The 12494-nt window shown below is 40.1% G+C and overlaps 1 protein-coding gene across 1 annotated transcript; it reads left to right on the plus strand.

Moving 5' to 3' along the window:
* The first annotated feature begins 729 nt into the window (after positions 1-729).
* LOC5564769 (grpE protein homolog, mitochondrial) lies at positions 730-12458 on the plus strand. Its single transcript, XM_001649087.2, has 5 exons — positions 730-943; positions 1070-1250; positions 5306-5467; positions 5531-5686; positions 12157-12458. The coding sequence occupies exons 1-5, from the start codon at positions 870-872 to the stop codon at positions 12262-12264; spliced, it is 681 nt and encodes a 226-aa protein (XP_001649137.1). The 5' UTR covers positions 730-869; the 3' UTR covers positions 12265-12458.
* The last annotated feature ends 36 nt before the right edge of the window (positions 12459-12494 follow it).

The following is a 12494-nucleotide window of genomic DNA, read 5'->3' on the forward strand; positions in this document are numbered from 1 at the left end:
CATCATGCTTTGTGATGTGCGTTCCGTTGTTGAAGATTGGTGAGTATTCGGATGATGATCGCTAGTGTCATGTCTGCGTGGAAATGTCATTTTAAATAGGACTCTCTGTGGGAGATTTCATGGCCCTGGAATTTCTTTACTTTTATTGAGCAAAACAGCATACTAAGCTTTAGCTAACAAAACAGTCATTTTTCTCTGATATGTCTCCAGTCTTACTAATGGACCGATGTACGAGTTCAATTTTAGACTTTTGAGCGGTGCAGTGTTATTTATGTGGCTTCCCCTGACTGTTTTGTTAGCTAAAGCTTAGAATGCTGTTTCGCTTAATAAAAGCAATGAAATTCCTTGGCCATGAAATCTCCCACAGAGAGTCTTATTTGAAATAGCATTTCTTCTCAACTGCGTACGTCGATCAAAGTCTGAGAAGAAATGGCATTGTTGAATGAGATCCTTCCAAATGTGGCGCTTGTAAAAATGTAAATAAATGGGCCCGCCAGAAAGTTTCAAAGTTGGCTCTAGCAAACGGAAAACGTATGATTTGAAACGTCTCATAAAATGACTTATAGGTCCATTGATAATCCATCAGTTCGCTGTGGTAGGATATTATCATACATTACGCGAGAAGGTGTTCACTCCGTTCACTCGACCCGATCATTTCACAACTAACTGCATTTCCCCGTTTTCCCCTAAACTCCGTTCATTCGCCGACTGATCTGTCAAACCTTTTATCTGTTTCTGACGTTTTTGACGGAGTAGCTCGCGTGCGTTGGTGCATTTCAGTGTTTCGCATCGATACGTAGTGATTTTTTAATTGAATTTTCCACTGCATTAATTAGCATTTGCCTAGTGAAACAATAAGGAAAGAAACAATGGCATCGCTCAATTTGGCCGTGTTGTCCAAAATTTCCAAGTTGGCGCCTATCATCACGAAAAATTTGATGCGGTAAGTTGGGCTCCGGCTCTTCCCCACGGGATGATGTAATTAACCTGAAAATGATTAAAATGTTGTTGCCTATGTGAATGAGATTTCCGAAATGTTTTATTAAATGTTATCCTGTTTAATTTGCAGACCAACGTTACAAACTCGTGCTATTCCCGCTTCCGGACTTGGTTCGCTGCGACACTACTCCAATGAGGAAGCCACCAAAAAGGACGAAGAGCTGTCCGAAAATGAGAAGAAACTGACCACCGAAATTGAGGGACTCAAAAAGGAAACGGATTCTCTGAATGAAAAAGTGAAAGAACTTGATGTAAGTAGCCTCCTTTCTGCTTCAGGGCTGGTATCGGTTCGCTTTCAGCGACTTGGTCTCTGTTTTAATGCAAGTCTCCACAAAGAATCCTTTTTTCATGGAAGGTATCTAAGTTTTTTTTTTTAATGGTCTCTGTGTCTTCCTTTCTGGTCTCAGTGTTTTCCTTATTGCCCTTGCGGTGAATTCTGATACATAATTCTAGAGACTCTTACGCAATTATTCTCCAGGAATTAGTTTTCTGATTCCTCGAGGCAAAGCTCAGGAATTCTTTCAGTGATGTCTTCTGTAAATACTTTCAGCTGTTATAGGCATACCTTCAGAAATTCCTTTGGAGAATTCTAACTAACTCCTCAAGAAATTTGTACAATAAAAACTCCAGATTTAATTAAAGGATTTGTCCGGAATTTGCTCCAGGAAATCCAACGCAACTACATTCAGTAATTTCCACAGGAACTCTGGAAATTTTTCCAAAATTTATTGCAACCCCAGAGTTTTTCACCAATTCAAACGATAACTTTCGCAGATCTACCAAAGATTTCTCCAGTTTTTACAAGTAAATCTTCAAAATCTTTTTTTCAAAAAACGCTAATTCATACGCCGATTTTTCCTGCTCTTCATCCAGTCATTTTCATATGGATTCCTTCACGTATTCATTAACGGGTATTCTTAAGAATTACTTAGAACCTAGCAGGAGTTAAAGGTTCTTCCAAAAATGCATCTTTAAGTTCCTTCAGAAATTTATATTTTAATTGAATTCTCCATGGATTCTTTAAAATTCTATTTGAGGTTTCACACCACTATGTACTACAGTAGTTATTCCGATCAATACTACATAACTTTCTTTTTCAAAGATTATTCATGAATCAACAGATATTTTTTTAGACAGACACACCCGATAATTTTCTTTGTAATCCACCACAGATAACGGAAAAATTATTCCAAGATCATTCGGAGTCCAATAAAAGTCCATGAGTCTATCAAACATATTTCTAATGTCGTTTTAGTTTTTAGGAACTGAGTCGGTGATCAACACATAAACAAACAAACGTCAAGCAAATTGTAGTTCGGTCGAACCTGATTCAGGTTGGGGTTGAAACTGTAATTCAGAACGGGTTTTGCCAGTTCCAACCTAGGTTCAAAAATCAACTCGACATAAAAATCCGTTGCATTGCATTGCGCGGTAACGGAGTATTTCGTAGATTACATACTTAAAATTGTCATGTTATTTACTTTACAATTTAATACCAACTACTTATAAAATTATTTTGGATGAAATAGCTGTTCAATCAGAAGTTAGAGATGACATGACAATTTTCATTGCCGCTCACGCCTATCTTCTCCGTTACGATGAAAGGAAAGGATAATGTTTATATGACACTTAAAGAGAGGCCAGCGACTCACCGACGCCTTCATAGATGTGGAAGAATTGTTCCAAGATCATTCGGAGTCCACTAAAAGTCTTGCCAGGAGTCTATCAAACAGAAGATCAAGAATCAAGAATCGGATAAAGAAACTACTAAGGGATCTTACAAAATCCTACAACAAATCAGTTAGCTGAAAAAATTTCAACAAAAACAGCTTCCAGAAAATTTTTCAACATTTTTCCAGGGGCATCTAATAAATAAAATTACGATTTATCCGAGGAACGTCATATTTTTTTACTAGATTTGAAAGATTGTTTCGGGTATATCAAACGTTGCAACAGAATCCACGAAGTTCTCGTAAATATTTTTTTCAAAAAATATGCTAGGATTCGACCTATGTAAGCTTCTTTGAATATTCTAAAGAATCTTCGTAGTTTTCTAAAGACCTCTGCTATGAACATCTTTAGAAAATTTCATTTAAAATCCTGCTGGTGGATTCAAGAAGATTTCGTCAGTGGTTTGAGTGAAAACAGTATATATTTTCGATTTTTTCTAATCCCTTGAATAATTCGCTAAGGAAGTCCACATGAACTTTTTGTGGATGAAACTGACGAAATATGTCAAAAATAACACTTATTAAAAAACGGCTTCGCGGACCCCCTGAGAAGCCTTCACGGCCCCCTAGGGCTTCGCGGACCACCGGTTGAGAAACCCTGATCTAGGAATTCAATCGATTTATTTCAGAAAATAACTTAGAAATTCATCTCGACAAACATCCAAAACTTCCCCAGAAAAAAAAAGTTTCGGTTTTCATTTTGCAGCGTTTAGTGTGGCAAAAAGAGCGCAAGCCAGTACAAAGCCGTGGTTGGAGTAGGAAAGGAAGAGTTGGGAAAGGGTATAGGGAATTGGAGAAAACTTGACGAAGTAATGCGTTTAAGGTGAAACAGCTTGGAATAAAAATTATATGATGTACCAGAATGTTAAAGAAACGTCAAACTACAGAGCAATTTCTATTTAAGCTTTGTGCACTAGCAGAAAATTTAAAATGGGAAGATCGACTTTTTACGTTCATTATTTCAGCATATTAATTCGTTTGGAATCGTGAGTAGGTAATAAGAATATTTACGGAAATATAATCTTTTCTCGGCCAGTGCGCTGCCATGTCTCATCTCCGATGAATTTATCCTCATTGTAATGGCGGGTTAGATATGAAAACAAGAATAAAGAGAGAAGAAATGTTAGTGATTGTTACATGCTTTATTGCTGTATTGGCCTACAATGAAATTATAAAAAAAATCGCCCTTTGGATTCCCACGATAACAATCCCCATGCAGCTTTCGAGAAACTCCATAGCAATGATCAATGTACACCATGTGCGGCATTCATTTGGAGCTGCCTGACAGCTTACCTTGTCAAGAGGCTGAACCCTCGGTCTGGCTGTTGCCAAGTTTCCCCTCTACCAGGACCAAAAACTCAGACGGACACTGTTTTTTTTATTAGTATTGTTGAATTGGTGATGGAGACTGTAATAGAAGCCTAAGGTAACTTTACTCTTCAATATTCACTATAAAAATGACTATGGAAAGTAAGACGCTGAGATCGATCATTAGGGTTCACTTGCTAGGTTCGAGAATATGTTGAACAGACAAGGAGCTGCTGATTTTCACAATGCTTCCTTTTCTCAGAAGCATGGGAATATGGATATTTTTCAAAAACTATCACGTCACAATACTAATAAAAAACAGTGTTCATGTGGGCACCATAGCCTAGTCCGTCTGAGTATTGGTCCTGATAGAGGGGTAACTTGGCAAAAGCCAGACCGAGGGTTCAGCCTTGACAAGTTAAGCTGTCAGGCAGCACCAACTGAATACCACATAAAAAAAAGAAAACTGTTTATAGAAGCAGAAATGAAGCGCGAACGCGAAGTATGACCTTCCATCCCATCTTCAAGTGCTCTCCACAAGAACAACTCTTAATTCTGGCACTGGTGCTCACACAAGAAATCTGCCTCGACCGAGTTGACTTGTGGTTATACTTTGAATTTTTAAGGGTATCTTTCAGTGAAATTCCTTAAGGTGAAACAGCTTGGAATCAACTTCTGAGATTGCACTAAAACTTCAAAGGCACATATCTCGCAAAGCAGGCCTCCAACAACAGTGCACTTTTTATTTTGGCTTTGTGCACTAGCAGAAAACTTAAAATAAGAAGATCAGGAACGTTTGCCTACTATTTCTCCAGTTTTGTGCCTTTGAAAACGCGAGTAGGGTCACAAGTCGGCCATTGTGACGGCCATTTTTGGATTCAGAGATGTTTCACCTTAAGAAGGCCGGTAAAAAAATAAATAAATGAATTTTTTGAGCAAATACCTGAATTAGTGTCTGATAAAATTCCTGGAAAACATGCATTCAGTAATTTGGACTTCAACTGAGTAGTACGTGTAATGCTTAAAAAATAAAAATATCCAGGACTTCTTCAGTAAATTTTCCTGCGATATTTGGAGAAATTTTTCCAGTAGTTCATTCTATAACATTGAGATTATTTTATCTACCAAATATCAGAGAAAATCTAAATACATCGAAAAACTGAAAAAGTGACTTTAGATACAATGTTGGTTAAAAAGTGATTATGAAGACCTAAAATTGAAAAATAGACATGAAACATGAAGAATAATCCATTTAAATACGATTTCAGGATAAATACAAACGTGCCCTAGCCGATGGAGAGAACATGCGGCGGCGGCTGACGAAGCAGATCGAAGACGCAAAGCTGTTCGGTATTCAGGGTTTCTGTAAGGACCTTTTGGAAGTGGCTGATATTCTGGGTCATGCCACGGAAGCAGTGCCGAAAGAGGAGGTAATTTTCCACACTATGCGATTTTCGGGATAGATTTTTACTTTCTTCCTTGTTCTTTTGTAGATTTCGGATAAGAACCCCCATTTGAAGAACCTCTACGAAGGGCTCACAATGACCAAAGCACAACTGAATCAGGTTTTCAAGCGGCACGGATTAGAAACGGTCAATCCCCTGAATGAGAAGTTCAACCCAAATCTTCACGAAGCGCTATTTCAACAGGTACATTTGAGTTTTAATCTAGAATTAGATGAGCCACTTCCCTATGATTTCTTTTATACCAATCTGACACATTTTGTATTAGCCGATGAGTCCATCTAAAGTGGAGTTATCCCATTCATGCTGTCAACCTCGTTGTCAAAGCGTTGTCTCTTTACACGCGTTACTGATTCTTCTGGTACTTCTTTGGTTGAAGCATTGAACATCTTCCTGATGAGCTCGATGGGCGCGTCATCCCGGCTATGATGCACACGGTCTCTTTAGAAACCGTTCGGTATGCATGATGCTATACGTGCTTTCCAACCGCTTTAAGTTTCTGCTCGTTCTAAGCGCTTTTGATCAGATTGATCCTTCATACCTCAGTATAAATAGCTCAACAGCCTGCGTTAGCTGACAATTTTAGCAGAGCTGTTAGACATAATTCTCGAAAGCGCTAGCCGTAGATGCCCTTTCACAGACATATTCAACGTGCGAAGCTGAGCTTGTCATCGATCTTTAGTCCAAGATGTCTCAGAGATCGCTTGGATTCTATGGTGCCTATCGATATGAGTGGCCGTTGCTCGGACTTGCGGTAGTTGACCAACACCACCTCAGTGTTGTGATGGGCCAGTTCTAGTTTCCTAGACCTCATCCAGGCCTTAACTATGGAGATCGAGTACGCTGCTGTCTACTATGCTTCCTCCATCGATTCGCCTTAGACCACTAGGGTGATGTCGTCGGCGAAGCCAACAATCTTAACACCTGTCGGAATGGGCAGTATACAGATAGGTCTATACGCCGACGGATCGGTTTCCCCGTCTTTGATAATAGCACCAATTTCTGTCGCATCCTTACATTCGGGAGTTTTCCTCCATTTATGCAGCGTTACATCCGGATGTATCCCGGTTCTGAACATACGGGATACCATCGGGTCCCGGTGCCTTATTTGACGCGAATGATTTCACGACTTCTGCTAGCTCTTCGTTCGTTCGTTATCCTCGCCACTTCTTCTCCGTCATCTGCCACATACAGCGCTGCAGCGCTGGGGGCCATGGGCTTGTGGGATGATGCGGGAAGAGTACATCGATTATCGATCGCAGCAACTTGGGCGACTTCTCTTGGTGCGCAATGGAACCTTTGTCTTACCCAGCTGTCACTACTGGCTGCTGATTAGCTCGGCTATCATCCTGTCGACCATGTGGGGAAATTCCTCAATTGATCAGCTTGGGGGCGCGTTACAGCTGCAAGACAACACGCCGCTATTTGTTGCTGTCGCAAAACCGTCATTTGAGATAGAGACTACTTCTTGGATTGGATATTGTCCTGTCGTCCCTCTAATTGCTAGCTATTGAGACCAATTCGCCACCCAGTTTCCGGTGTTGGCTGTTATGCTTTCATAAGTCCGATAGTAGCACCACGTCGATCTTCGTTTCCGAGACTGACTGCCAAAGCAGCTGCTGCACTACATAACAGTGGTTGAAATACAACTGAATTACTTATCTGCTCTGTCGACACATCTTAGGTACTTAGCTATTTGCTTACAATCGCTTGCCATATGGCCTTCGGTGCCGCATTTTCTGCACAGCTTACTTCTGTCGGGACCATTGGATTTCCACGATATATGGCCTTTCCCAAACCACTTGAAGCAAACTTCAGGAGGCTGTTGTATGCTTAGGCAAGCCGACCAGCCTACATTGAGTATGCTCAAGATTTTCGCTTTTTTGGCATCTGCAACCGCCTTATCGCCGCCATCTGGGCCCTTTCTAAAGTGGATGACCTTACTGGTTACGTCGATGTCACACTGCTCTTTGAGTGCAGCCGAGACCTCCGCTGCATCAGTGATTCCATCCAGATTTTTACACTGGAGAGTCGCTTTTACAGTCAGGAATCTCATATCAACCTCGTTCTTTTTTTTATCTAATCATTTATTTAGCAGGCTCATGCGCTCTTAGGCATTACGGAGCCGGATTCTATTGATTTAATTTACAAAATCATATTTGCTTCCTACGGAACTACGGAATCGTAAAACTCGCGGTTTGGTCGAGGTTAAGGAATACAATCATGTTTGGAAGGGATGGGAATTTAGGGTTTACTCGTTGATCTTCAACAGCAGCATATTGTAGTGGCGTTATTGGTGCTGATCAACGCAGAGTCAACATGACGACAACCTGTGGTACAAACAAACGAGTTTTGAGAGAAAAAAGATGGACATACAAAAACGGGATAGGGTAAGGTACCGTGGGGCAAGTGGGTAATGGAATTCGCATAGTTGAGATTCTTCAAATTCTAGAGACTTTAAATTGAAACAAATGAGGTCGTATATATTTTTTAGCTTGACTCCCACCAAATATAAGCAGCATGCTGAAATTGATTTTTATGAAAAATTAAAGAAAAAATACAGAAAAAGTTTTTGAAAAATGTCTCCTTACTTTTCACTTGCTCCAAAAGTGGGGCTAGTGAAAAGTTTACCGTTTTGAATAATAAATTCAAAAATAAACAGTTATATCCACGATTTCTATAAGCTTTAACATTTGTTAAGGCTTCTCAATGAACAATAACATAAGTAACATGTAAACAAAGAAAATTTTATTCTTTTCACTTGAATTTTCTTCTGTTCAGTTATGTTTATTGAAATGATTCGACAACATTATAACTGCAACATTTCCAATGTTAGTTCTTACATTATAGGACAGCAATTGCATTTCTGCTCTGTATAATTCCCACCGCTCGTTGTTTGTTTTTGAGAAAGTCGGATAACTCTTCGGGAGAAATCAAACGGAATCCTTCAATAACGTTTTTAGAATCTTTGTTATGTGGATAGACCTATATCCCATTTTGATGTTTTGAACTAGCTTTACATAGACATTCCGCGAGATTTCCGTGTGTTCTCTAATATTGCAACTTTTCAGTCAACGTCTTCCTTTTAATTGGCTGCCCGAAGTAGACATATTAATATTGTAATGTTTGGCAGCATCTTTTAGAGAAGTTCCATGATTTCTAATAGCTTTGACCGCTTGAGTATAGTGTTTCTTGAATTATCAGCACGTTATGTTGTTCTATGATAATTGCGAACCATGTTTACTTATGGCGACTTAAAGAGAAAACACAAATTCAATCTCTAATGATAAACTTTTCACTTGCCCCACCTGATAAGAAAATTGACGGTGTTTAAATTTAGTTATTTTTAGTTCTACGTCGAATTAATTCTAAAACTTTTTTTATTGCAGATTGAAACTGTCACAGAGGACAACTAAGAAGTGGTACAGGAAATTATTTTCCGCAACTTTTTTCCACTGAAAATATTAAAATAAGATTGTACGCTGCCAACTTGTTACGGAGTAACAGTTGACAGGTTAACAAATTTTCGCTCTATTATGCAATAATGACTGAAAAATCTCAGAAATATCTTACCTATCGTAATGTTCTCAATGGCCTCAAAGGTTTACGCTTGAGTTCAAAATGCTATTTCACATATTCAGTGAAATATATCAATTGTTTTCACTTACCCCATTTACCCACTTGCCCCGCGGTACCTTATACGAAGTGAACAAGCGAAACAAAACAGCATGTTTTCAAACAGAAATGTCAATTTGCTTCAAAATCTTGTAAACAAGGAACATGTACTCAAAGTCCAATCTACCCAACACATCTCTAGTGTCTTCATTGTCTGGTTTTCCTCGGACCCTGAGGGATGTACACTGAAACAAGCGTTGCAGTAATGAGAACCATGAACGTGTTTTTAAATTTACTATTCCAACCACGATTGAGCTATCATGAACGCTTTTTATTTGTGTTTTGTTCGCTCTCATTCTAACCGCGTAGATAGCCGAGCGGCTAGCGTTCGCGCTTGGCAATCGCCAGATCCTTGGTTCGATTCTGGTTTGCTGCAAGTTTTTAACCATGATATAGTAATTTTTACTATACAAATGGTGCCATGGTAAAATTGAATGCACAAAATATTCTAAATAAATGCGAATTTACACACTTAGCTCAAATCACCGAAGTCGGTAATTCGTTTACCGAAATCTCAACAGCTGAACGGTCGGTAATCAGTTCGGTAAACGAACCGATTACAGAACGATCGGTAATTTGAATTTTTCAGCGCAGATGTCAAAACTACCGATCGTTCGGTGATTTTTTACCGAAAAGCTGTAATCCATGACCGCCGGTTGTTTTTTATTCCTGGAAGCTTATCAGCAACATAAAAAATAGACAAAATACCACATATCATCTTCATATTTTTATTTCATCGTCATGATTGTACAATTGTATATGTTCATTCGCGTTTAAGCTTCATTACGACACGGATAAGTAAGGAATCAAGCAAGTCGGAAGATGGGGCCGTCGTTGTTGTTGATGAAAGCTGGCTGCGTTGCTCCCAATATGGGACGAACAAAACGAGTAGCTGTGCTGTGCACGGTGGTTCCTAAAAGCCGTACTGCAAATAATTTTGATTTTTACTTTCGTAATAGTTTTTACACAAAATGTTTGCAGCTTCTGAAGACTCACCAGGAAAAAAAATACATCACAGCAAGCGTCGATGGCGTCAATTTTCAGATTTACCGACTTCGGTAAACTAACAGATTAATTACCGAAACATCGGTTGAATATTTCACCGTTCTCGGTAATGCTGGCGAATTACAGACGCCTCAGTAAAAATGATGACAGATTCACGTCGATTCACCGAAATTCAGTAATTTTGCTGTCAAAAACTGCTTGATTACCGAAACATCTGTAGTTTGGTAAATTACAGATCAGATTCGGTGATTTTATTTACAGAACTCTCATACTCTGTTTGAGTGTGTAGTCTGCACAAATCAAGTGGCGTTGTGTATTTAATTTAACTCTCTGATATAGTATTTTCAACCGCAACGCTGTTCTCAGTGTAGGTACATTGATTTGATCTGGCAATTGCGTATTCGGGACAGCACCAGTCAACATGGTTGATGGCTTGGTAACCTGCTCCACAACCACATCGATTACTATCTGCGAGCCCTATTCGATAGAAATGCGAGCATAACGAGTAGTGCGGTTGGACATCAGCCGACACATCATCTTGATAAAGTCACGACTCATGATCATCCCTCTAAGGCGAAGTATGCCGTCATTGGAATTTATACGCGTCGTTGATGATTGTTGCTAAATCATGTTACACTTTTGAATTAAAACACGACTTCTTTGATACCTGCGGGAGAATGGAATGTAATAACCTGCCCAAATCCCCTGTATTCCATATTTGTTGCCAACTGAACAAGGACTGCTAATAAATCTTGCCTTCCGTTGCGCCTACCTTGGCGAGTGCGTCCCCTTTCTCATTGCCCGGAATCGTGCAAAGCTTATAAGCTGCACCTTTTTGTTTAGCATAATTCTTTAAGATTAGGATCATTTCACCAATCGTAGTCCGCCTTATAGTACAGCTATTAGCAAACTCGATTATTACATCGAGTTGCTCAGCAGTAGAGATGGTCGGGTTTCACATTTTTCAAACCCGAACCCGACCCGTACCCGAATTATTTTATTCCTTCAAACCCGGACCCGACCCGAACCCGAGACAAAAATTGAGAAGCAAACCCGGACCCGACCCGAACCCGAAAAATTTTTCCTGTTCAAACCCGAACCCGACCCGAAACCCGAAAAAGTTTTCTAAGAAAAACCCGAATGGAACCCGAGTTCGAAAAGATGATAAATTCATCGTTTCTGATGCACAGGGAAGCTTGCTGGTTGTTACTTTGTGAACAATTCTCATCAAACCCGACCTAAACCCGAAAGTTTTGAAGCCCGAACCCGACCCGTACCCGATAATTGTTTAGCCTTCAAACCCGACCCGAACCCGAACCCGAAAAAATAAAAATTTTCAAACCCGAACCCGACCCGAATCCGTCGGGTTCGGGTTCGGGTCGGGTTTCGGGTTTGAAAACCCGAGACCCGACCATCTCTACTCAGCAGCCAATTGCATTTTTGAGATCCCGATTAGTCACAGACCCACTATTCTCACTTGTGTTGGTGCTGGCCCGCTCATTTCTTAGCGGATACCTAAACCGGTTACTGATGAATCCAGAACCCTCCTTTCAACTTGTTATTTGGTTTAATGAATCATTAGAGCCGCTAGATAAGTCGCTTTTGTGATCCCATGGTTATCTAGCCAAGCAGGGAGGCCATGCTAGAGTTTACATAGTCATTCATGGGGTGCTATGTTCAGAGCCGAATCGGCGCAAGTCAGATAATGACATCTGAGCCTACTACCGCCCAGTTGACCAGGCGACGGATTTGGAGCTCTATTCAACTTTGAGATCTGCTAAGGTTTCACGGGATGGGGACAGCCTGCACCTATAGCCCACTCGCCTTTTCAGGCCAGTGCCCGACTATGAACTTTTTGTTCTTGCTGCCTGCATTGCAAATCAACGCAATACTGAGATTATTAGAAATACTTAAACCTTATTCTTAGTCATTCGACTGTGCTAAAATACTTCTACCTTTTCTTCTTTTTTTTCCAGGAAGTGCAAAACGTAGAACCAAACACGGTGGTTGTGGTGAGCAAAATCGGCTACAAACTGCACGAGCGATGCATACGGCCGGCATTGGTTGGCGTCTCGAAGGGATAAATTGCGGCAGCGAATTTGTTTGAGTTTTTCAACGGACAATGTGTGAATGTACTACAAGAGGATTCCAATGTAATTAGAGTGTATGCCATTCTCGTGGCGTCGATTTGTTGTATAGCGCTAAGTAGAGCTGAGTTACTGAGATTCGGCCGTTCAAATGGACGATCAATAATAATGAGAATAGATGAAACCAAAAAGTCTGGCAGTGATATTATTCAAAGTTTTGAGAAGTC

Source organism: Aedes aegypti, chromosome 3 (assembly GCF_002204515.2).
Source record: "Aedes aegypti strain LVP_AGWG chromosome 3, AaegL5.0 Primary Assembly, whole genome shotgun sequence".
NCBI classification, from domain to species: Eukaryota; Metazoa; Arthropoda; class Insecta; order Diptera; family Culicidae; genus Aedes; species Aedes aegypti.